Genomic DNA, 26,731 nt, shown 5'->3' with positions numbered 1-26,731 from the left:
TTGCAGAGATATTGCATCATCTTATTGCATGTAGTGTTTTTTTGTTTTTTTTTCCTTTTTGCTTGCCTGGTGTTACAGATTGAGTTTTGCTGAGCAGTCCTACATGACTGGTTTTGCACATTCTAACTTTAAATTTAAATGTAAAGTATATGGTTTTTAAATTCATATTGTGATTATACTTTTCGTTTGGAATTAAAAGTGTGTAATAATTGACATCCTATTGTGCCAGTGGACTGATTTTCAGAACTGTCTGATATCATAGGTACATTTGAATAATTTGGAATAAAAAAATAATAATTTGGTTCTGGAATTTAATTAAAAAAGTGAGTCTTATTAAACATTCATTCAACACACTGGCCAATCTGACCTGATTTCTATATTAAGATTTAATTATTATTATGTAATACTCTTTCTTGGTAATTATTTTTTGTTAGCTCTAAGCAATAAGCAATTCAATTATTTTGTAAAAAAAAAAAAAAAAAAATCACTCTCTCTCTCTGTGCCCCTTTTTAAATGGACCTATTGAAACAAATGATGTTTTCCATGATATTCTAATTTCTTGAGACGCACCTGTAGGGACTAATCTGAGTAGCGGGTTACGCACTAGACACATAAGTTGTGTTCACACTCCTCAGGCTTGGCTGGTTTGGTCATGTAAGAAAGGTATGAAAACGTGTCTGGTGCATACCCAATGAGTGGACCGAGACCACTTGTAGAATTAGTGAAAGAGCTGCAGCTGGGTTAAATCTGTCATTGAGGAAGCTGTTGAGGCAAATAATTGCTTTGTCGTCATTTTTAATCATTTGTTTTTGTTTGTTTGTATGTCAGTTCATTGAAATATTGCTTTACTTGAGACCGGCCCATGGTGTAATAAAGGTTGCACGGTACTGAAAAAACTAACAAAGTCTCCTATCTGGGGAAAACAAGCATACAATATCAAAAAAACAAACCAAAAAAAAAAAAACATTCAGACAAAGAATGTGCGTCATTTCTGTCTTCGTGTGCACGCAAGCGTCCAGACTGGTTTTCTTGCATCAGTCCCTCTGCGTGCCCCCACGGCAAACAGTTTCATAATGCCTTGCCTGGCTTGTTTTTCTTCAAAATATTTGTAGCAGCAGTCCCGAAATGTAGTTAGAATGGAGCCTTAAAGGTCATCTGAAATCTGGTTCAGGTCACTGGTCAAGCTCCAAATTGCTTCTGATTTTTAAAGCTACCTCTTGTTTTTGTTAAAGGCAAAATAAAAACGTCACATTTCTGTTACTATTAATACAGCTTTCATGGCGATATTAATATTTTAAAACACTAAGCCACTGTTTAAATATGTTTTACTTTTATGATAGATGAGAAGGGGGCTTTGCAGATCTACGCTAACCAATTGACAGTTAGCGCTAGTAGCTAATATCGTCAGTCAATCCAATTGCCTGTTTACATCTCAATTCTCAAATGAATTGACTTGTACTGGCAAAAGAATATCGCCAAGTCATGATTGAACATTACAAATAGTGTACTATTCCACACAGTTAATTATCACTGAATTGTTTACGACAGGAACTCATTTTGCCTGCCCACAGTCATGGAAACCAGTTTGTATTTCCTCATTTGAGTTGGATGGTTGGTTCACTGACTGAACATATGTGCACTGTAGTGTTATTTTTGTCAACAAAAGCTAAACAAAAATAATTTCGTCAACACACATTTTTTACTAGACTAGACTAGACTAGACTGACTAGACTAGACTAAAACCTTCATTAATAAACAAGAACTGGGACTAAATCATTATGCATTTTCGTCGACTAATGAAGACAAGACGAAAATGTCCTTCACTTTAGAACAACTCCCACATAATACTTCTAATATACATTGTTCAAATGTTAGCTAGCTTAAAAGAATTCACACCTCCCGGGGTATACACATTACTTACAGTATTTGCACAATTTAACATTTAATATCAACTTTTCCCCATTCATTTTCAATGGGACAGTCATAGAACTTTTTCTGAGTATCACTTTCCACTCCCACTTTCATATATATAACTTATCATTACCAGGTGTCTGCTCGGTGGCACAGTTGGTAAAGCGCATTGTCCAGTAACCAGGAGGTCTTAATTTCATAATTTATCTCTCAATGAGCTTACAGAATTTCCATGCAATTTCTCCAGAAATTGCACTTAGTCTAGTTGTGTGAAGTTGTTTTTCATCAAAAAAGATGAGAACATTTTATGTGAAATAGTTTTAGATCCGGAAAAGTTCAATATAATTTGCTGTCAAAAAAAATATACAGGGGTAAAATGGTTATCCTGACTAAAACTAGACTAAGACGTTGACAGTTTTTGTTGATTAAAACTAGACAAATAAAATTATGTTTATTAAGTTTAAAAATAAAGACTAAAAATGCTAGACTTTACAGTCGACTAAAAATGGACTAAATAAAAATGGGCTGTGGTTGACTAACTGTGATTAAAAAAAAACTAACAAACGTAACTAACATTCGACTAAAACTGATTCACTGCCATCGACGACTATAGACGTCAAAAATCCATTTTAACTGGACTAGCAGTGAATGAGTTAAAATGGCAGACAAAATTAACACGAGTGCACTGCAGATCTTTATCAGATAATATGTACCCCTCTAACTCAGTGGTTATATGATCACATGTCCGAGAGAGAGCAAAAGAACCAACCAAAAAAAAAAAACTTGAAGCACTGTAACAAAGCATGGCACACATGCTCACACACAAACACGCATGCACAATGAGGCCTTTGTATGCCGTTTCTCTCTCTCCCTCCCGAGGGTACTGTAGGGGTGCACTATGCTTCCTCAGCTATGCCAACTAGCATGGGGCCGGCCCCCCTTGAGCTGCACACTATTAACTGTGTGTGCGTGAACAAACGTTTGTCACTGATGATGGGTCATGTCCTTAAATTTATTACATAGTAATAGTATCCAGGGTAGTTGACAAAACAAAAAGTACAAATAGAATTTACAGTACATCAAATGCATGAATAAAGATTATAGATTTTTTTTTTTTCTGCTTCTCAAAACCTCCAATATTGTGCGCAAAGACTGGAAAGGCCACAAACGTCAGGTGATCACATGGTGCGTTCAGCTTCCCCACTTCCCTCAGCTCCATGGTGTCTGGGGCACTTAAACCCCCGTTGCCATGGCAACACTGTCGCCATGCCTCAAGTTGAGGTTTGGAAGACAAATGTGTGTGTATGTGTGCGTGTGCGTGTGTGTGTGTGTGTGTGTGTGTGTGTGTGTGTGTGTGTGTGTGTGTGTGTGTGTCTGCATGTGAGGGAGAGATCTTCCAGTCCCAGCCAGAGCACAGGCAGTAACTGGTACAGCCTTGCTGGAAACGGCAACTCCTATTCAGGCCATTTGGAAGATTTACTCATACCTGTATTCAGCGAAACACAAAAAGGGATATGATGGGAAAGAAAGATACAAAACACAAATAATGTCTGCACTAGTGTCGCTTGTTTACAGCATGTTGGTACTCAAATAAAAAGGTCATTCAGCACTGAGAAACCAGACTACCTTTTTTTCTCTTTCTTTCTTTCTTTCTTTCTTTCTTTCTTTCTTTCTTTCTTTCTTTCTTTCTTTCTTTCTTTTCATGGGTGCCCTCATCAGAAAAAAGCCAGAGGTGAGGAGCTGTTTGACCAGATCATGTATCATCTGGACATAGTGGAAAAAGACTACTTCGGACTACGCTTCATGGACTCTGCACAAGTTCCGGTTAGACACTGTTTTTCTATTATTTATTTTAAAAAAATGAAGCAATTCCATGGTGTATCAATTAACACAATGTCAGCTAATTTAATTTAGCCTAGTTAGAATGTATTGTATTGTGTTCATGTTCAAAGAGAGACAAAGCCGCTTTCAATTGTTTGACTGAACAAACAAGTATCAAAATAAACCTAATAAGCACATTCATACACAAGCTGCTATGGCCACAACTGAGACCCAGGCAATCAATCGACATGCAGACTGGCTAATGGTTAGCCAATTAGAATAAACAATTCTAAAAAAAAAAAAAAAAATGTCACTTTTATTTAACTCATTCACTTCCAGTCATTTTCACAGAAGCAATCCCCTTCACTCTTCACTAACTGTTTTGCTGGATTTTGACTGATTTTGCATGGCCCAGATAATATTGTGTTCTATTGCTATAAAAAAACATGCAACCTACCAAAAGAAAGATTGAAGTCTCTTCTTTCATGAGGGAAAAAAAAAGTACATTTCTATCCGTTTTACAGCAATTAGCATTACAATATGGTTAAGTTTCATCATTATTCACAAATCTATTTAGAGCTGTGAGTAAATGAGCTGGGGGTTTTTTTTTCCAACATGGCCCTGGTTGATCTCCTTTGCTCTGCTGCCACCTGCTGGCCGTTTGTGTAATAACTACCATTTCTTCAACCGTTCTTTGCAGTTAAGAGGCTCCATCAAAGCCTTCTGTATGCTCTAGCTAGCATGAAAAACAAAACAAAACAAAGACAAACAAACGTATAAATACCTCTTTGGGAGACCTAAAACATTTAAAATAGAACGGATTTATACGTTTTTGGGAGCAAATGAGTTAAATGGAATGGAAATGAATTATGAATGCTTTTTCATTCATCATTTGTTTTTTTTTTCATTTGCAGTCATTTTTTTCGTTAAAAGTATATTGTTTTTTAATTTACATATTATACAGCATAGTATATATTTTTAGCACCGTAATCCAATGTTGTGGAGCGACGGGACCAGCAAGGACACCTTTCAAAAGTTGCCCCGCCGGCGCCTTCGGCCTTCGCTCTCCGGAATGCAATGTCGTGGAGCGACGGCACCGTTGGAAAGGTCGCGTCGAGACGAATCACGAATCCGCGGATGCCTGTATGTCCCCGGTCGAACGTACGGTTCAAGAGACACGGCTGCGCAAAGACCAAAAAACAAACAAATCGAAAAGCACGCTGTAAAACAATCGCGAAACAGCACGGCCGCGAAAGATGAACCCGCGATAAACGAGGGAACACTGTATATGAGGCACAAAATGCGAAATTTGACTTGCAAATTGCGATGCGAACCCGCTTATTTCGAGTAAATTTGCCCCACTCTTACAATTTAATTTACATAATCAATGTAGAACGGCGTGCTCATGGACACATTTTCAGAAAGAGACAGATGAAAGATTTACTTGGTCGCTTCTTTTTAAGCTTGATGCCGTGTCAGCCGTTCCAGAGGCCCAAAAAAAGTCACTTTTCCAAAACATGTCCTGTTAAGTACATTTGCAGAAACGTTTTGGGATTATTAATGTGCCATTATAATTTGTATTGAGTTGAGGATTTTTCCCGTTTTGCTGTTTGGAGTGCAGCCGAAAAATCAAACTGACATCAACATCGCGTCGTCATTGGCTGGACTAAAGGGATTGGTTCTGGCACTTTCATCAGCTGGTACTACAGTGCGCCAGTCTTCGCACCGATGCCCTGCAAACGCCATAAAAGAGGAACAAGGACTGACACGGGGGAAGATTTAGCGTCGGGGAGGGACACATCATTGAGGGCTGTTAGGTAGTCTGTGAAAAGTGGGAGAGAAGGCTAAAAGGAGGAATGCGGGGGAGAGGACGCCAACGGTGCTCCGAGTTCCTCGCTCTTTCACTCACTTGCACGTGCTCCATCTCAGTCAACAGCTTTTCCTCTCCTGACTTCCTTCATGCCTCATAGAGTCTGCATGTCTAGTGGAGAACAAAGCAAAGTGGGTGTGTGGGAGGGGGCGGGGTCAAGTTTAATGTATACATTCTCTTGACACTTCATTAGTTACGTGTGCGCAATCTCACAAGGTCCAATGCAACTCGTAAACTCAGCCAGTACGTGCGTTTGTAACTTTGTTGTTTTTATCTTTCAGCACTGGCTTGATGTAACAAAAAGTATTAAAAAGCAAGTGAAAAGTAAGTGTACAGGGGCCCTCCCTTTCCTTCTTTATGTACGTGATCAGTTACTTTTTTGCTTGACGTTTTTATGAGCAAGAGCAAAAATGTTTTTTATGAGAATAACAAATCGGCGTGAGAATTATGGCTTTGCTGTGTTTGTTTCACATTTCCCTCATGGTACTTTCAGTGTTATTATGTGCTGTAAACAGTTCTCGTGCTTGACATCCTGCTGTCATTTCACATCTTTTTAGTTGGTCCGCCATACTGCCTTCACATGAGAGTCAAGTTCTACTCCTCCGAGCCAAACAACCTGCATGAGGAGCTTACCAGGTGAGCAGGGTTTATTTTTCTATGTATGTTTTATTTATGTATATTATGTCCAGATAAGGTCAGTGCTAAAGAGTTGCAGTGCACGTTGCATGTTACTGTTTTGTGAAACAATGAAAAGTTGAGTTGACGAAGCCACACTTTGATTTGATTTGCATTATTGTTATGATCTGGTTTATGACTTACTGACTTATGTTTACTCCACACTTGTTTGGTAGAATTTTGTGAAGTTGTCATTCTTACAAGACTGCAAGTCAAAGTTAACAACTCTAATCGAGGTTTATTTGTTTTTATTTGAGCGTAAGCCTAACCTGTAAATGAAAAAAAATGTATGTAAACTAAATATGATATTTAATACAGATTCATTTACTTGTTTGCTAAAAAGTACATTTGAAGTGGACCTTAATAAAATAATCACATATTAAATCGCAATGTTGACTAATAAAAATTACAATTAGAATTCCATTTTTTTGTTTGTTTTAGTCCTCAATATTATTATTAAGAATTCTCAACTGCCACTCTAAGAGACAATCATGTTTATTATTACGTCCTGAATTATGGGAGTGTCCTAAAAAAAAAAAAAAAATAAAAAAAAAATTGATTGTTTGCATATATAACTTAGAACTTAACATATGTAACTTATTATTTACAATACACATAATTATACAGTGTTGTTAAAATCGATAATGCACATTTCGGTAAACCGGAAGTGCTGCTAACATTTGAAGAAGATAATAAATATATCATTTGGGTATACATATGGCTATTTTCATAAAAATGTTTCCTAAGTAATGATGAATCAAAATCAATGGCACAAGCAATAAATACAGATAAATACATAAAAAAAAGTTAGAGTATAAGTAGCATTGGTTCTTAAAATACTCAAGTGAAAAGCATGTTGTTGCATAAAATTATCAGACAAGCACAATTGATCAAAAAAGGTACTTAAAATTATGACTGACAATTGTAACAATTAATTAATTATCACCATATTTCACAACATAAATGTGTTTTTCTTTCAGATACCTTTTTGTGTTGCAGTTGAAACAAGATATCCTGAGTGGAAAGTAAGCCATTTTCCTGCGTCAACATGAAAGCATTTGATATTTTTTGCCTGTTTTGACTGTGACGTGTTATCTGAGTACTTGCGTTTTTTTGCCCGTTTTTCTGCATCATACCAACCCTGTCTATGATTTAAGGCTAGAATGCCCCTTTGAGACAGCGGTGGAGTTGGCTGCCTTCTCGCTACAGGGTAAGTCAGCTAAGCAGGAATTAAAAAAAATGTGGATTGTGGCTTTTAGCCTTAAAAAAAAAAAGCCTTTGTTTACTTCCAGTAGGATGATGTTGGCCCACATTCCATATTGTTTGTTCACAGAGGTTAAATCTTTTCACCCCCTCTGCATGTTGTCTAAGGATTGTTACTAATCTTTTTGGTGTTTTCCAACTGGAGAGCTTTTAAGAAATTAACCTATGTGTCATTTGAACATGGTCCTGCCAAGGCTAACCTGATGGCACAGTGCATTTTCAAACGGATTACTTCTGGCTCTTTGTGTGACTCGGCAAATGTTGCGTGAGTCACCGCATCTTATTCTTTTTTGTTGAGCGGTTAGGAAAACAGAAATTCTTGCTTTTTTTTTTAGTTTTCAAATGTTTTATGGTCTTTCTGTAACATCCTGGTTACAGTTTAATTAAGATTTCACCGGGAACATTTAAAAGGCAAGGTCGAGGACGTATAATTAGATTATATATATATATATATATATATATATTTTTTTTTTCACATCCACTGTATTGTTCATTTTGTGTGAATAAGAATTTTGTAACCAACACACATGCACACGCACGTGTACACCCACACTTTCAGAGTCACTGCAGGGTAAATGCCAGCTCATTAGTGCGCCATCCTCTTCAGTGGCCTCCTAATCCAGCACCGTGTCTTTCACCCCCCCTCCCCCCCCCCTCTGTTGAGCATTCTCCTTTTTGCATTATCCTAAAAACAATAGATAATGTTTAGTTTAGTCCCTGCCTCTTTGATCTATGTACTTTACTCACTGTCTGAGAGAAGTTTTCAAGATTCAAAGCTTAAATAATATCCTTTGTTCCTTCCACCACAGATAAGAGTCTCTAATTCCACTTTGTCTTACTCTCAACACACTTTAGAGTTGCCTTCTTATTACATTTTCTTTTTAAAGTGTGATCACCTGTCTTACTGAAGCTCACAAATTGCAGTGCTTTTCATTTGTGAATGGTATGTATGTCATGTACTGGTTTATAAATACATTTTCTTGGTTCTCAGTTTTTTTAGATAGCTTGGCTGAGGCTGACATTAACCATGTCGTGATGTGATGCATTAGTATAAAGTACTGTATAGTTTATAGTATTCATGTTGCACATACATTCAAGTTTTATAAATTGCAATTTTCTGAATAAGTCATGACAAAAAATCTGGCCAATTTGTGTGTTACATTTACCAAAATCCACACATATGCTAATCGGAAAAACCCACACACAAATTGATGATTGTTGTTGTTGATGATTGGTGTTTGTTTCTCCAGCGGAACTCGGTGATTGTGACCCACTAGAACACAATCTGGACCTGGTATCAGAATTCAGATTTATCCCAGAACAGACCGAGGATGTGGAGCTGGCTATATACAACGCATGGAAGGAGTGCAGGTTGACTTCTCGTTCACTTCAATGCTTTGCATTCTGCACACTGTGGCTAATACATTATTCCGATTTTCTTTCTTTTTTTCTTTTTTTTTTTTTACACCTTCAGAGGTCAAACACCGGCGCAGGCTGAGATCAACTACTTGAATAAAGCAAAATGGCTCGAAATGTATGGTGTGGACATGCATATGGTTCAGGTAAGTGATAGAGACACACACAAATACCCTGTTTTGTTTGTCAATGGAATTAAATTGTCTCCCACTTGGGAGAAATCTGAGCATTTACTCAATTTGTAATCGACCACTGGCTGGTCATAATTTTACAATATTTGGATCAATTTCTCAACATTCAGAAGGCTATTTCTTGAATAAATGTTTCTGACCGTACATTTCTTAACCGTTATTATATTCATATGGAGTACAGTGGAAAAAAATAAAATAAAATACGCAAAAATAATGATAATGGTGAAAAAACTTCCCCCAAACCCCACTCAAACAATAAAACGTAAAAACTAAATAAATAAATAATAAAATAAAAATTGGTCAAAAAAAGAAAAATCAGAGAATATGTGAATTAGGGATATAGACCGATTATCGGCCAGGCCGATTATCGGTGCCGATATTCGGCATTTTCGCAAATATCGACATCAGCCATTTTGAATAATCAAATGTGCGATAATAGATCAATTAAAAAAACAAAAACAAGTGTTTACTTCAGGGAACTAATTATTTCATTTCCAGAGATGCTGCTGGCCCTGCACCTTCTGTTTTTGTTTGAAATTAAAACTAAGATAAATAAAATTTTGATACAGTACTTCAGATATTTTTACATTTTAGAAAACTTTATTGACTTTAGAAAACAATGGGGAGTTATTTACTTCAGTTTTCATTCATCTTATGAAAACATACTAGTGCCCCTAGGAGAACTTTTTGTTCGATTTTTAAAAACAAAGATGTCTATTGACTAAGATTTTGTTTTTAAACTTCAATATTTTACAAACCCTAAAAGTTGTTCAATAAAAATATTCTTAAAAAAAAATAATTTACGAGCTGGAGTTTGTATTTTTTTTTCCTTTTTTTTTTCCCTCTTTTTTTCTTTTTTTAAAAATTGTATTTTAAAATGTATTTTTTTTTTTCAAAATTTTTATGCCAATATTTTCACTTACAAAATGATTATCGGCGTCCTTGACTACTAATAATCAGCCTAAGTATCGGTCCTGAAAAAAAAAAGCATATCGGTCTATCTAATGTGAATCCACTGATGCCAAACCGCAGGGGTCCACTGTACCATAAAGAGTAGGAAGTTGTCTTGTGGGATACTGTCCATGGTGGTCATGTATTATCCAAAAGCTGCTGATAATGTTGCATATTCTCCTCTCCTTTCCTTTCTTTTGCCGTCCTTTTCAACACGCAGGCACGTGATGGGAATGAGTACAGTCTGGGTTTGACGCCCACTGGCGTTTTGGTGTTTGAGGGACAAACCAAGATTGGCCTCTTTTTCTGGTATGCTTGACTATGACCCGATTTCGGATGTGATATATTTGTACTTTTATCCTTCCTCGTTAATTGTTATTTTGCTGTTTTTGTTTGCGTTTTGCTGTTTGTAGGCCAAAGATCACTCGCCTGGATTTCAAAAAGAGCAAGCTGACTCTGGTGGTTGTGGAGGATGACGACCAGGTGAATATACACACACACGAAAACAAGTCCTTCGCTCTTAAATTATGCTGCGTCAATCCTTTTCACATACCGCACCTAATCATAAACATTCTACTGTCAGCACTTGGTTGTTTTATATTCAGGGTCTCTCGGAATAATTCCCAGTGTTCTTCATTTTGGTAGTACCCCTTAAAACCACATAAGTCTGTTGGCAGTTGCTTCGCATGGAAAATACGGAGCTTTGTTTCCTAATAAAAGAAGAATAACGTAGCGCTCCGTAGGCCCCCCCTGTCCCAAAATAAAAATGAAATTGGACTTGTTGTTAGGTTGCCCAGAGGCAAGTGTATATGTGGGAGCAGCGGAGCTTGTTTATGTCCATCCTGGAGGTTCGTGTGGGAGGTTAATAAAGAAGCCACCTCTCTGGTATTTCTGGTATGCATTATCCACGCTCCCTGACACACAAACACACAGCACTGGCCCTGCTCAGCCCCCGCCTGACAGTTGAATAATGTATCATTTCCTGGTCACTATACATGTATTTACACATTCTTGCATGTGACGCCCAGCATAACTTCCATGGTGACACGGGCTGGCTGGAAACACATCTGCGCAACACTTGCCTTGTTTGATTGTGTCTGAAACATGGAAGTAGATTGTCTTGGTTTTCTGTAGGTGGATTGTTTGTGTCTCGGCGTTACAAACCAGAAAATGCAGCTGTAATCATGTCTTGAGTTGAACAAAGTGATTGGCTTCTTCCTAAAGAAAAATGTGGATTTGACGTAGAAGTTCCTGAAGTGCTGATAAGGTTGAGTAATGAACGCATGGCCCCTTTTATCAGTCCGACAGTAAATATGCAACTGAATGCAGACTGCACGGTGGCTCGGCTGAGTTGGAGATTACCTATTTCCTCAAATGCTGTTGGTTGTTAATCATTTATTAATATAATATTTTATTATTATTATTAGTTGTTGGCTATTTACTTGCAATCTGTGCATTTTTATTTTTTTTGCACATGTTCATTTCACCTTTGTTCCCACTGAAGTGTCATCCATCCTGTTTAGGGCAAAGAGCAGGAGCACACCTTTGTGTTCAGAATGGACCACCCCAAGGCCTGTAAGCACCTCTGGAAGTGTGCTGTGGAGCATCACGCCTTTTTCCGGCTGAGGGGGCCAGTACAAAAGAACTCTGCGCGCTCCAGCTTCATCCGCATGGGATCACGCTTCAGATACAGGTTTGGATGATATATATATATTTTTTTTTTTCATACTCCCAAAAGAAAAAATGCTCACTAGTGTTAATTTTATCCGCCATTTTTAAATTTAGTCTCAGTTTAAGTCCAGTTTCAATCACGATTGTTAGTTTGTCATAGTTAACCTAATCCCGTTTTTATTTACTCCATTTTGGTCAACTATATATCTAGCATTTTAGTCTTTATTTTATGCTGCATTTGAGGATGGTCAGAAGTCGGAAATATCCAAGTTGAAACTTCCCAGTTCCGACCTCAAAGCATTCGAGGTGAAAGTAAACAACCAAAGTGGCAGACAGTGATAGATTGTCTTTTATTTTGGTCCTCAAAACTCAATTTGACCTCCAGAAAACTTACCTTTTTACAATTTTGCTTCATTTATTGTTTTAAGCTTATTTCATAAGCATTCCATACAGTTAAGTAGTTGACTGTATAATTTCATGTAGGGAGAGAGCGGCAATACTGTTACGTACGTTGCCTTATGTGGAGTTATGTCAAATATTTATGAATGAAGAAAGCCATCTAGTTTTATGCTCAAGTAAATTGTGTTTTGGCATTCAGAGTGACGTCACATTGTAGTCCGCCGGTGAAGTCGGGGTCCTTTTTTTTCTTCCGACTTCGCAAGTGGAATTTCTGAGTTCCCGTACACACTTCCTGGTTTCAACTCGGAAAAGTACGACTTCCGACATCCACGAATGCAGCATATGTCCAAGAAAACAGTTTTATTTGTCTAATTTTAATTAACAAAAACTGTCAGCATTTTATTTAGTGAGGACAATCATTTAACCCCTGTATCTTTTTTCAGCAGACGATGTTGAACATTTCAGATTTAAAACTATTTCACATAAATTTTTCTCTGATCTTTTTTATGTAAAACAACTTCACACACAATTACAGTATATCAATAAGTGGCTACTATGGCTCCATGTTATGAGCTAGTAAGTTAGCCAGCATTAGTTAGCAGTCAGATAAACATTATTGTTGGATCATTGTAGCTGTATGAGTAATGTTATAACTATAATTTACTTAAAAACATTTTTTTCTTTTTTCTTTTTTTTTTCTTTATAAACCTTTTTAACCTCCTGTCTGTCCCATGTGTTTGTGCATGTTGCACTAGCTAGCTAGTTAGCTAGCTAGTTTTTGTACATGAACTCAAATATCCATAGGTTTTAGTCCAGTTTTCATTATGTGAAGTACTTTTTCGACTCGTCTTCTTTAGTCGATGAAAATGTGTACTGATTTAGTCCCACTTATTGTTTATTAATGAGTGTTTTAGTCTAGTCTAGTCTAGTTTTAGTCCGGTGAAAAATGTGTGTAGACGAAATTATTTTGTTTAGTTTTTGTTTACGAAATTAACACTATTGCTCACATACATACTGATGGTTGACACCAGAATGTCATCTTACTGCAGAGGGCCTGTGTACGTGGTCCATGTGTTTGTGTTTAAACATTACCCAGTCAGATAAGCAAGGCAGTCATGTTTGCTTTAGTGGAGGGGTTGACGAGTTTGTTGGCACTAGAGAGTTATCGCTCAAATGGTTTCAGAGTTCAACCAGGGTCATTCCTGTATACATCATTTCAAAAAAACTGCATTCAATCTTTTAGTCGGACAATTGAGCCTAAGTGGACGGTTACGCTTCTCTGCTCTGTTAAGTTAAAATGTGTGTGTGTTTTTTTTGTTTGTAACCAGTGGAAACACCGAGTACCAGACAACAAAGTCCAATAAAGCCCGGCGGTCAGCCTCCTTTGAGAGGAGGCCCAGTCGACGTTATTCTCGAAGGACAATGCACAACAGAGGTGAGTGCCACAGTCAAGTGCTGTGTTGCGTTAGGGACCAGAACACTTTTGTAGACCAGTGAACACAACAAATGCACTTCCACGTCTTTTTAAATGCAACTGTAGTTAGAAGTTAACTGATTATCTGGCCGAAATGTCAATACGGGGCTGTCAATGAATGACTGTACAGTTGACATTTTCAAAGATTTTTGAAAACAAGATTGGCTGCTCAAGTTTGAATTTATGCAGGATTCTAAGAAGGGAGATTGTGGATTTATGCCAGTTTTAGAAAATTTTTGGAGTACTTACTAAATTGCAGATTCCAATTCCAATTCTCTCAACCCTATTGAATTATTACTATTACCATAATTTAATGTTTTGTTTACATTACTGTTAACGATCTGAACCCTATTTGTGGACTGTTCGAAAGGCAGCCCATTCCAGGCATCAAACTGATTTAGATTAACTGACTGCTACGAAAAGTGTCTGCTTAAATTGAGACTTGCTCAGGGACATTGAACCAAACCGTGGGCATTTATAATTATGTGTTTTAAAAAAGTCCCAAATCTTGTTTATCTTTGGTTTTCATTCGTCACTTTCAGATTTCACCCAAGGTTTACCATCTTTTCTGTTTGTTTTGCAGGACCCCTCCATCCTCAGGAGTAAGTTGTTTTTGTTTTTTAACATTGGGATTGTGACCACAAAATGAGAAAGAATTAGCTGTTGCTAATTTGTGTATTAATTGCTGTCCTATCAAGCATCTTTAACTTTCAGTGGCAAGAGCGTAGCTGTCTTATAAGATGTACATTTGGCAGTCAGTTACTCACAGAGCAGTGACTCATATTTGACTCACATTGATTGCCTGATTATAGCACAAGTTGCCTTTTGTTTCCGAATTTTACATGTGAGCCGAAGACATACCGTCACCTCTGTAAGCTATTTATTTACTTGTCGAATCAAACTTCTTATAACTTAAGTAGTTATAATCGTTGTGATCGTGTTTTGATTAGCCCATACCGAAACTGAAACGGCTTATGATGTTTGCTTTCCATCCATGAATTTTAATTGTTAATTGCCACTCTTGCATGGGAATGTGAAATACGTTTCGGTTTGGGACTCTTAATTTATGTGAGCTAATATAGCCGTCTATTCATCTTGCCTTCAGATATTCCTCATGGCGTCTTTTGAAGCTCTTTAGTAGAAGAGGGTGTAAATATTGAAGATACATCTCATGGGCCGGTTGAATTTTTGATGTAGACTGGAATGTAAATGTCTCTCTTTGCTCAGGGTTCTTTCATCGGGCAACGGAGTCAACGCCAGCAAAGACAAGCATGTGAGGGCCACAACTTCACATTTTCAAGTCACTTTCATTCTTTTTTTTTTTTTTTTTTTTCACAAAATCAGCACTTTTGTAAAATATGTTTATATTTCCCCACCTCACAAGGTTTCTGCCAGTCGAGGAGCCTGGTCGGGTGTGCCGGTTGTGAACGTCGCGCCTGCTTCTGTTTGTGGCCCGTTGGAAATAGAGCCTCTGCCCAGAAGTCCTGGAGGGGAAAAGAGAAGGTGGGTTTCTTTTTTTGTTTTTTGTTTTTTAAGAGCTGGCTTGTACGGCAGAAAAAGACTGCGCATTTTTTTTTAACTCATGAAAAACAGGTGGCCGTGTATTTATGAGCAGGTGAATCGCCACATGTTGTGTAACTTGCGATGCTGCAAGTCAGTCTTACGATCTGGAGAGCGAGACTTGTTCTGAATTGAAGTGGAACAAGAATCCCATCAAATGGAAAGGACTCCATGATTTAAAGCTGTTGTTTTGAGTTCCATTAATTAACATGTATGGCAATCACTATCATGCAAATGTGCTTGCACAGTGCTTATTCTGGTTTTGTATTAGACTGGATTTACACTGCATGTTTAATTAAGTTGTACAATTCCAATTTGTTACTCTCAGATAGTACAACTAGTGGGATGTATGTCGTCGCAGAATAAATGGAATCAGATAGGAAGTAGGCCTCTTCCAAATGTGGATACTAATCCCATACGTGCAAGTGCAGTGTTAAATGCACTGGATGCCAGCTTGACGTCATTTTAGTTTGGTTTACCACACCTGTATCTGCGTAAACACCTGTGCTAAATCGAAATTACAGCGAAAGCATTATAAATATTAAATATGCCTCAAATATGCTACATTATAAAATAAAGAAGTGGATCAATGTGGAGGTTCCCCTCATGTAAATGAGATGTAATTTAATTCATTAATATTTGTACTAATATATTTATTTATTTTTTACTTGCTCACTGTGAGGTGTTGATTCTTAGGAGTTATTTACAAGGAAATTGAATAAATAAAGTAAAATTAATAATAAAATAAATAAATGAAGTAAAATTTAAAAAAAAATGGATAAGATAGGAAAAAATATAAAAATTAAAAGTAGAAAAAAATCCCCATAGTTTGGCTCCTGGACCTGCAGTGTTGAGGTGTCATTTGCATTTTTGATGTGATGTGTGAAGCCGATACTTGTGAATGCAAGCAAATGCATGTGTTCCCCTCTGTGTTCCAGTATTAACATGTACTGAGGAAAGGCCTGATGAGAGGTCAGGTAGGTATATTGAGCTTTTTTTTTTTTTTTTTCTTCCACCTTACGGCTCTCATTATAACCAAATAACCAATCAATAGCTGCGTTGCGTTGGGGCTTTTAATGATTTTTTTTACCTTTTGAAAAATGTCTCTCCAAAGGTGGAATTGTCTCTTGTGATTATGCTGCTTTTATTCTTTTGATGAGCATGTCAACCCATTAACTGCAGGTGACTCTTGGTGCTTCATGGGGAGTTTATTTTTTATTTTTTTTCTTTGGCATCAATTAAATGACTAGAAACAGGCACTGCCATATAGTCAATGGCGGACTACTCCAGCGTGCATATCAGTGACGCTTTGAGAGAATATTTTCCTTTCTTGGAATCTGCTGCTTCATGTTTAACCGGCTGCTGCTCTCTTCGGATGAGTTATTTGCAACGCTGACACACATGACATATGATTTCCTTCTCCTTTATCCCATTTTCATTGTTTTCGATTGCTTCCTCTCCCCTGTTAAATCCATCTACACGCCTTCTCATTATATTCCCTTCCTGTGCGCTCCCTCCCATTTATCCTTGTCACCCACCTCCCACCTCAATCTCCCCAGGTGTCCTCTCCCCTGCATCCTACTCTCTCATATCGCACCAAAGCTCCTAACAAGGAGCTGGGAAGAACCGAGCAACAGACCGCCATCTCACCTTGGCATGAATCGGACAGCGCGCTCACGCCTCAAACCTGATTCCCTCATAAAAAAAATCTGGCAGAGACTGTGCCGCATGGCCATGAAGGCATATGTGCCTTTAAGATAAAAATGGAAGTATTTCACATCCTTTTTTTTTTTTTTTTTTTTTTTTTTTTTTTTTTTTTTTTTTTTTGGTAGACTGCCTTTAAGTGGCCATCTGATTTTATACCTCATTTGACTGTATTTTCCTCAGCTCGAGGTGCACCAGCTGCCTTATTCATGACTGAGTTCACATTTTTGTATTCCTATTGAAGTCTCTTCTGAATATACTCGACATATTCAGTCATTTTTCTTCAAACTTTACATATTCCATGCCACACCTATTTATTTTTAATTTTTTTTAACAATCCATTTTTTTTTTTTTTTCTTTTTCCAAAACAAACTCCAGGGGATCAGATATTGTTTCGATGCCAGTTGGCTGTTATGATGCAATGTCACACAAATTTGCATTGGATGAGCGTTTTTGTGAATAATGATTTGCATACATACGTCACAAGATTCACGACGACACCTTTATATAACAGGGTGGGAAATTTGGATTTGAAATGCATGAATTGTTTTCCCAATGAATCAATTGAGAGCTTTGCAAAGTTTGTGATTTTGCTTGGAATGGCTTTGTGGCCGCCATCGTGACCTGCTTCACAGTTATGAAGTTCAAGATTTGAATCTTGGCTGTGGAATTTGTATTCCCTTGAAGTGCTTGCAATGGTTTTTGTCACAATGGCTTCTTCTCATTCCAAAAATTAAAGACTAAATTGTCCAGAGATGTGGTTATGTGCTCATTAGTGTAAGTTGTGTCTTTTGAGCATACTGTGATGGCGTTTTATAAAATGGCTAAACAACAAAACAGGTTTGTAATCTCTTGCATCTGTCTTGTCTGAAAGGTTGCTTTTGACGTAAAGGACGTGTTTATTGTTCGCCAGATGTCTTTGGCAAGAACAAGTTGTATTTATTTCTCACGTGGTATGCGACTGACGGAGGTGACTTTTCCAATCACTTTTGTGATTTGAAATTTGATTTGTTTATGTTTTTGCGGGGGGATGTTTGCGCCTTCTTTGAAATATTTTTGCTGGCCTTTCTCAGATGACTTAGTGAAATTAAATGATTTAGATTTCCAAGGCTTTCTAAAAGCTGGAAATGTTGATGAATGTGTTGCTTACTGAAATGTTAGCGTCTTAGTTTTTCGTAGTTTACACTATTAAAAATGATCACAGTGTGGCACTGATTAGATGAGGTGGATTGATCGATCACTACTGTTGTGTTAGCCATGGCTGACCAAACAGTTTGTAGTCTTCTCCTTTTTCAGTCTCTTCTCCCTTATTATTGGCTGTTGAAAAGTAATATGTAGTCAGGTTTTTCTTGTCTCATTTTTCTGTGATCTCTGAACTGATCTGTTATCAGTGACAGGTTCAGGAATGTAACTACTACTAGGTCACATACAGTAGTCTTTTTTTTTTTTTTTTTTTTTTTTTTTTTTTTTTTTTTTTTTTTCCCCAGACCCCTTTAGTTTCATTTTCTTAAGTCTGTCATTTCCTGTATTTAATATTTCAAATGTTGTTGTTTTTTAATCAATGTAAATGCTGACTTACATCAATATATTTGCATTTTGTTAGAAAAATATACGATGCTCTTTATTAGAAATGATGTATGGGTATCCCAGATACTCTTTTTAATATGTTCTTTGTGAAATCTGAGTTTGTTTGAGTTCCACATCAACTGGTTAACAAAATGTTTGAACTCTTTTCAACGTGCACGTTTTTGAGCCAAACCCTCTTACAATCAGTTTACCATGTAATTGAGATGCATGCATATTCATAGAAATGTATTTTTTTGGTGCCAGATTGCTGTATTTAAATATAGTCCATGATACTGACATTATGACAGAAGGTATATCGGTAGTTGCCGTCCTATCAGACTTCAAGAACAAAATCTAATCAGCATAATTTATTTGTAGAAGTTCTAAATGTGATTCAAGTGATTGTACTCTTTAATAACCAGTGTATGCAAGTCTTTTATGAATATTGATTTCCCAACAGATTTTTGAAGAATTGATGGTACTGTTGTGGCCTAGCTAAAAGTGAAAACGACCAAAGGTGTTTATCTTTATGAATGAAATGTACATATGGTTTAGAGAGAATAAAAACTGTTATTCTTGAACACATCATAACTACATATCACTGATATTTATTGTGTATTTCATTATTTGTGCTTATTTTTTGTATTTTTTGTTCTGCAATGTCATAACACACCATGAGCTCGTTTGCAGTTTTTTGTGTATGTAGATGCCGCTGGTAAGTTGAACAAAAGCTGAATCCAATTTTCTTTTGGCTGTATTAATGTTACTATGAATTAACATTTCATTCTTGTGTTTTCAAAGAGCATCTTATTTTATTTGGAGTAGTTCCCTGTTGACTTTTCCCCCCCCACCCCGTTTGCTTTGTCTGCAGTTTGCCCCTGGCTGGTGACCTGATCGAAACGTGCATTGATGACGTCCTCAGGGCTCCGGCAGCTTCCCCCGCACAGGCTGTTGAAGATGCGGCTCCAAGTACGGCCTACTCCCCTTTCACTGTCACTGGCGAAGAATCACTCAGCCTCACCGGTCAGTCAATGCAAAAACTTACATACTTACTATTATTTATATATTAGGGGTGTCAGGCGATTAACATTTTTAATCGTAATGAATCGCATGACTTCATTAGTTAGCTCAGGATTAATCGCAAATTTTATATCTGTTCCAAATGTACAAGAAAAGGAACAATGAAATATTTTCATACTCTTGTTAACATAAAAGTGGAAAAAAAAATAATAATTAATAGAAATATGGCTGCATCTTTTAGTCATTGCTACAGTAACTTTATAATGATTCGTAAAATTGAGTTAAAATTAAAAAAGATGTACTGTACTGTAAAAAACGAGTGTGATATTGATTTGTGTTGAGGTCATTTTTCTGCCACTAGATGGCATAATTGCATTTGTAAGATGTTGATGACAATTTAGTGCATTTTTCTTCACCGGATTCGAGTTCACATACCATAATTTGGTAACCTCAACTGCACTTGAATGCTTTATGGCACTGATGATGACCCCGCCCCCTTTTCATCTCCTCCATGAAGAAACAGCCGCGTGTCTCAAGCAGCTAGACTTGGAGAGCAGTCCGCGTCTGGCCAAGAATAATATCAACATCAATATGGTTATGAATAATCAAGTGGGTGCTCACTCTCTGAAGTGGTTCTGTTGTTTTAAGCATAAAATGTGAAATCAGTTGTGATATCTCTCTCTCTCTCTTTATAACCCGACCTCCATCAAAAGGAGGACATTGTGAAGCTGAGAGACAAATGCTGTCTGAACAGTGCAGGAAGTAGTCCTGTTGTCACGACGGCACGGCGAACTCCAGATGACCTGAAGAGCAACATCCTGAAAGCGCAAGCTGAGGCTTCAACGCTCAAGGTGAAGAAGAAATACTTTTTCTAGAGTCCTCTTCAGCTTAACCCACAAGCTGATTTTTGATTATTTTGCATACATTTACTGTTGACTTGTTGAAATGTTGAAATTCTTTTGTGGTTTACGTGTACTCATTTAGACTGCTGCTGACTATACGCAATCTCGTTTGTTGTCTTTCTGTTCCATAGGTTGGTTTGGAGGAACATGTCACGATGATAGCAGATAAAAACTGTAATCTGCAGGAAACCTCCTCCAGGTATTTCGGCGTCTTTCTCTGTGAGCTGTTTTCCAGCAGTGTATTTTTTCATTCGAATGCTTACTTTGATGGGAGAATGCTTGATTACCTTCAAATCCTTCTTCTTAATCTTCCATATCCTTGCCAATGGACAATACATTGTCTCAGCCAATCACAGACTTCTCTTCAGTTACTATTTGAATATGTATGAGGATCATTTGCATTTAAAACCGCGTACCAGTACCAGTTGTTTATCCATCTCAACAAGGCTCAGATCTCAGCCTGTTGGTGTTGAAGAGTCAAAACAAGTTATTGTTTCCATGTCTTTGCATTTTTTTCACAAGTTGAAATGTTTCTGTGGTGCCTTAATTACTACACAGTTATAGAAAATTTTACACATCCTGATTTTGGCTACAAATTGTTTTTGTAGAAATTACTTTTAAAAAAAAAAAAGCAGTGGTAGACTGAATTTGTCATGACTAGGGTCATGCAAGGGTTATGTTTATTGTCATGACTAGGGTCATGCAAGGGTTATGTCTGGGTTATGACCGTGAGGTCAAGTGTCTGTTTTGAACAGATGTAATCAGCACCTAGTTTCAACTGGTAAGACGCTATGTGATGTCAGGAGCTATGTGTTGTCAAGAATCTTTAATCTCTTTATCTGGTCAACAGCCAATCAGATAATTCGATGTCAGTCCTGTTTCCCACATGTCTAGCCACAGCCAATCAGATCGATTCGCTGTATATAAGTTGACTGAGAAGGGTGTGTTTTTGTCGGATTTTTACCTCTGTTCCTCTGTGCCCCTCCACAGCCCAAGTTATCTTAGAGGTCTCGTGATACTCGATACATTCTCGTTGTTTCTCGTCTAGTCAAGTTTGTTCTAACAGAATTTGGTAGCTGGGCCTTCAGTCTGGGCAACTTAACTCTCTTAATATCATCATGTCGCAGTTATCTAAACCATCAATTAAATAAATGAAACAAAACCACACATAATTGTACCACATACATCATCTTAAGCAGAGAACAAATTTGATTAAAAAAATAATAATAATACGAATTTGAAATCCGATTTGGTTCAATAAACAATACATTTTAATTTACAACAGCCAGACCCTGGGCAGATTATATTCACATGGCAACATCGTGAGCCTGAAATCTGTTAATTCACATACATGTACTGGAAGCAGTGCAGCTAAGAGACACTCTATGAAATTAAAAGAATAGATGGGGATGAATTAATATACTTTGTAATTTCATGGACCAAATATTAAAATGTACTCAGCCATCCATCTGTAATTGAGTCAGAAGCTAAGCGTAGGGTCTCCCATTGTTTGCCGTCTGATGCCAGGTTGAAGTCGCGCAGCGGCCGCATGGGCAGTAACTCATCTTTGTCTGTTAGCAGTCGCCCTGACATCCAAGACTCATGGGAGCTGCTAAAGTCTTCTTCGCTGGCCTCATCAGCAGGCACCAGGTCAGTGTTCGTCTTTGACAGATAAATTACAGGAGACGTTGATTTGCCACCTTAGATATTAATTAAAAGTGTTTGGGGGAGAAAAAAAAATTAAGTCGGACAGAATTTTCTTAGATTTTGCAGACATCTGTTTACATCTGTGTGGGGTTGGGTGTCACATGACCGGAATTCTGCCTCGATACCGCGCGTATCCTTGCTCCATGGAGTTTACAGTTGGGTGACACAAACAACAGACAGACGTGTTGTCGCTTGAGTGGACAATTCACAAGGCTTGAATGTCTGCAGGCTCGCTGAGGCAGAAAATGCTCAGACGGTCCTCCTAATGTTGGTCTGGTGAAGAAAAAAATACAGTCTAGTGGAAAAATACTGATGCTTTATGTGTGTAGCTTGAGCATGGATGCCGACAAGATCATTTTGCTGTGTTTGTTGCGTCGCTCGAACAAGAGAAAAACAAAATTTAACAAAGTGGTTCAATGAAACACGAGGATGTTTTGTTCATAATTTTTTTTTCATTTCCCCTGTTCATCAGTGTTGAGAGGTTAGCTGAAGATTCAAACCCTCCTCAAACCAAGTTGCCCTCGGACCCTGTTGTTGAAGGCACCACACTCAAGGTAATTCGTATGCTTTGTGGACTGGAATTCAGACTTTTGTATGGGTCATGTGTATGCAGTGTTTTGTTTTGTTTTGTTTTTCAGGTTAAAGCAGAGGAAATTGACGTTCCACATACGACTCCGCCACTGCCGGATAATTTGATTGACTTCTCTGATCCAATCCCTGCTGTAAGGTTTTTTTTTTTAATTCATAGTTTGTGGTTGATCTAAAGCAGGGTACACACATACTGATTTTTAACATCACGCACTTAACCATGTGTTTACGCTCATTTGCGAGTCTCCTCACTCAAACCAGAAATCTGGCGTAGAACCGAGACTGACCTGTGGGAGGCAGCATGGTGCCACAGGAGAAGAAGAAGAAGTAGTTGTAGTAGAAGAAATAGAATCTAGGCTAACTGCTAGCTTTAGCCTCTATTATGGTCACAAACTCCTCTCCTTGTCTTTTCTATTTTGATGAATGACCAGTGATATGCTGTACATTTAAAAAAAAAAAAAAAAAAAACATGAACCAAAACAAGTTGCTCCTCATTTGAGCTCATTTCCTATTGGCTGTCACTTTCATGACTTGGCGTTTACCAAAAACATCAAGTACTGTATTTGCAAAAAAAAAAAAAAAAAAAGTTGAACAAGTTTAAAATTCATGATTGTTACCACAATTATTTAGTTTGTGTGCACCCGAGAAGGCCGCGGTTCCCATGCAAGTACAGAGAACTTGCAAACAGGAAGGGCGAAACACATTTAAACCGCCGGGCTCCCCCTCTTAACTAAAAGGACATCTGAACCTTTATCATCAAACGGCTCCTTCTGCGTGTGATGTTCTTTTGAACTCATATCCAGGCCTCTGATGCTATCGTTGGATCATAGTTTCATAGGACTGGCCTTAACATGCCACCTCAAGGGATCTCCGAAAGCAGTCCAGGGGAGACTTTCTCCAAGGCCTCACTTCTCTGAATTATTGGAAGAGCAAAAGGATAAGAGGAGGAAAATAATATCCTGTGTTGAAATTCTTTTTGATCCTCCCACCAAAAAAAAAAAAAAAAAAAATTGCTTAGATCAGAGGTCGCTTGGAAAATCTAAATTCATATGAGAGTTTTTTTTGTTTTTGTTTTCCCCAGTTGCCACCCGTGCAGCCACCTAAAGCTCCCATCACCCCTCGCTGGATCATTCCGACCGCTGCTGTGAGTTAACGTGATTTTTTTTCTCCTCCTGTCTGTCGTTTGGATGTGCTTCTTGCCTGTCCAAAAAATGTCGTCTAGAGCGCTTTGACTTGTTGGAATTAGACGCTGACCGCTTACCATCCCCTTCTAATGCAGCCTCCTGGTATCTTTACTAACGGCCTGCTCGACCTTGAGCCCTCCGCTAAGGTCGCCGCTCTTCCCCCCGCGGATGGGGGAGCCGCTCTCACCTCGGCCCTCCCTCAATCCGCTCACACATATCACAGCAACTCCGTGAGGTAAAGTCAGGTTTTTGCAGATGGACATGCACCACATTTGCTGAGCTGCTAGTTTTGTTTGTTTTTTCAAGCATTTTTTTTTTAGCCTTTGCTGCCCCCTGTTGACGTTGAAGGAACTTGATGGAACATGTTGCACAAATGACTTCTACACTTATTTACATTTCTCAACTCATTGAAAGCATTCAAACCTCAAAAGATTCATCTGAGTTAGTATTTTCCACATTTCACAAATGTCCAATTTTCGCATAATTCCAAATTCTTCACAAAAAAGATGTTCCAATAAATGGAGAATATTTGTTGATTCACCGCAAAAATAACAATTTTGCAACCATTTCATGTCAAACTAGCTTAAAAATGATATAAATAATAATTATATAAATAATTATTATTAATAATGAATAATTAATTAAAATAATTAATTAAATAATTAATATATAATAAATAATTATATAAAACAAAATGTGTATGGAAAAAAAGGGTTTTTTTCTCCAAACCTCAAACTAAAGTAAGTCAGCTTTTTTTCTTTTTTTAGATTTTCTATTTACTGTTTTGATAAAATCCGAATAATTGTCAACCCACCAACATTACAATGCTGATTCAGAACATCCAGGCTAGTATTTTTCTTGTTCCATAAATTTCCACCTTTCCCAATAGAATCCCATAAAATATTTTGCAAATTCATACTTTTATCAACTGCTTCAAACTATTCAAAGTTCAAGTTCAAAATGTCTAACTTTGGAAGGATTGCACATGTTCCATAAGATTCCCAAATGAATAGATAAGTCCAACAAATGTGCCACAGCAGGTTAGTCTGTTTGATATGTGACCGTGGGATTTTTACCAAGTCATAAAAAATATTATTATTTTTATGTTTTCCCCTGCAGCATTATGGCTCAGCAGGCAGCCTCAGAGGATGGAGCCACACTCAGAGGTCTCCTGACCACTGAGCTCTAATAGTCACAATCAAGCTGGGCCGGTAACACGCCATGCAGTTGAACGTAACAAATTTCGAAACTATCAGACTGGACTGGAGAGATGAAATCTTCATCTTAACCGCACATCAGGCTTAAGTTTCGTTTAAAATCCTCCTTGTAGTCCATCATCCAAAATAGCACCTGGTTCCATCCATTTTGACCCTGACAAGTATAAATGGTCTATATTTTATTTTTATTTTTTTGTGCCATCTTTACTTCCATGTAATGCATTCCACTGGATGTAAGCTGTACTGTAAATGGATGAAAGACAATCGGCGTGTTCTTTGAAGAGGTAACAACAACTGGACTCTTTGGATATGTTGAAAATGTGATTCTATACATTCCTTCAGCAGCCATTTTGTTTTTGTTTTTAAAAGCCCTTTTCAGCCACTGGATAGAACTTTTTTTTTTGTTTTGTTTTGTTTTTTGTCTCAGAAGAGCCACTGGATTACTTTTGCTGCCATGGATTACACTTTTTCATTATTTCATTATTATTTTTCATTATTTTTTTTGTACTTTGTGGAACCAACATTGCATTGACCATATTTGATTAACCCAATTATGTAAGGTTTTATTGTTTTGATGGAATGTGATGCTGTCCATGATTTCAACCTGGAACGACTTTTCGGAACATTGGCTTTTTTTGGTAGTTGATTTCTTTTAAATGAGGAATGTAGGCTGTAAACTGAGAGTGATGCTCACAGGAAGGCATGCTGGAGTTTCACACAGCAAATTGTAATGTAGTTGGAAAAGTATAGGTATAGTATATAAGGATCACAATTTGATACTGTTGGAAATTACATCAGAAAATACTATTATTCAAAAAGACAGCTCAATTATCTTGCAATGTTAGGTTGCTCTGTTCATGTTTTGCTTATTTTCTCTACCATGGGTCTGGCATTTGAATGTTGCTTAGCTACTACATTGCCCTCTTGTGGAAATTCAAACTATTCTTTCTGAGAATGTACACACCCCCATTGCTGATTGTTTTACTTCACAAATATCTTAAGTGTAATTTTGTACTTGTGAATTGAAGATCTAATTCTATATTTTTGGACTATATTAATGACTTTATGAGTGTATATCACATTGACTCTTAATTTTTTTTTTTTTTTTTTTTTTTTTTTTTTTTTTTTTTTTTTTTTAAACTACTCCTCCCGTCATTGTTATGGTGTAGTTTATAAGGGAAGCTGACTGTTGTCCCAATCAGTGCAGTTATTTATGCGACCGTTCAGTGTTTACATCTTACATGTCCGAGTATGTAATTGGGTCACGGTTGTGTTGTATTCAGCTGGCTGTAGATGCAGGATGATATAATTTGTCATCTGACTGTGGCAGTATTGTTAGTGTGCTCACAAAGGACAATAACAGTGTTAATTCATTAAAATTGTAGGGGGAAAAACTGATAAAAATGCTTGTTATTTTTAGCAACTTTTTTTTTTTTTTTTTTTTTTTTTTTTTTTTTTTTTTCATATGCTCATTTCAGCCCCATACAAATGAATCAGCACAAAAGAGGGAGGGGGGGAGAAGAAAAAAAAGAAGTAGAAATTAAACCCACTGTACCACTAGATGGCAGCAAAGTTTATCAGCTCGCAAATCACTGTCCCCTTCATTTAATGCCATGACAACATAGCGGACGATGTGCACAT

At 37.4% G+C, this 26,731-nt stretch overlaps 1 protein-coding gene across 4 annotated transcripts in view; it reads left to right on the top strand.

Moving 5' to 3' along the window:
* Positions 1-26,164, top strand: part of epb41l5 (erythrocyte membrane protein band 4.1 like 5) — a 29,629-nt gene extending 3,465 nt beyond the window's left edge. Inside the window, exons 3-26 of one of the 4 annotated variants that reach the window (XM_077536619.1) lie at positions 3,631-3,735; positions 5,884-5,926; positions 6,160-6,238; positions 7,258-7,302; positions 7,435-7,487; positions 8,791-8,911; positions 9,015-9,102; positions 10,319-10,407; positions 10,512-10,581; positions 11,622-11,791; positions 13,497-13,603; positions 14,226-14,244; positions 14,870-14,915; positions 15,027-15,145; positions 19,344-19,495; positions 20,010-20,101; positions 20,206-20,343; positions 20,526-20,593; positions 21,976-22,044; positions 22,574-22,655; positions 22,740-22,823; positions 23,771-23,833; positions 23,969-24,108; positions 24,993-26,164. In XM_077536619.1, coding sequence (XP_077392745.1) covers positions 3,631-3,735; positions 5,884-5,926; positions 6,160-6,238; positions 7,258-7,302; positions 7,435-7,487; positions 8,791-8,911; positions 9,015-9,102; positions 10,319-10,407; positions 10,512-10,581; positions 11,622-11,791; positions 13,497-13,603; positions 14,226-14,244; positions 14,870-14,915; positions 15,027-15,145; positions 19,344-19,495; positions 20,010-20,101; positions 20,206-20,343; positions 20,526-20,593; positions 21,976-22,044; positions 22,574-22,655; positions 22,740-22,823; positions 23,771-23,833; positions 23,969-24,108; positions 24,993-25,062 — 2,112 coding nt within the window. In that variant the 3' untranslated portion in view covers positions 25,063-26,164. Of the gene's footprint in view, positions 1-3,630; positions 3,736-5,883; positions 5,927-6,159; positions 6,239-7,257; positions 7,303-7,434; positions 7,488-8,790; positions 8,912-9,014; positions 9,103-10,318; positions 10,408-10,511; positions 10,582-11,621; positions 11,792-13,496; positions 13,604-14,225; positions 14,245-14,869; positions 14,916-15,026; positions 15,146-19,343; positions 19,496-20,009; positions 20,102-20,205; positions 20,344-20,525; positions 20,594-21,921; positions 22,045-22,573; positions 22,656-22,739; positions 22,824-23,770; positions 23,834-23,968; positions 24,109-24,992 lie in introns of all 4 variants that reach the window. The other 3 variants (XM_077536618.1, XM_077536617.1, XM_077536621.1) reach the window with 3 other exon arrangements.
* Positions 26,165-26,731: the final 567 nt, after the last annotated feature.

This window comes from Festucalex cinctus, chromosome 11 (assembly GCF_051991245.1).
Source record: "Festucalex cinctus isolate MCC-2025b chromosome 11, RoL_Fcin_1.0, whole genome shotgun sequence".
Taxonomy (NCBI): Eukaryota; Metazoa; Chordata; class Actinopteri; order Syngnathiformes; family Syngnathidae; genus Festucalex; species Festucalex cinctus.
Note: the sequence above shows the minus strand (reverse complement) of the source record. Positions and strands in the feature narration are given on the sequence as shown.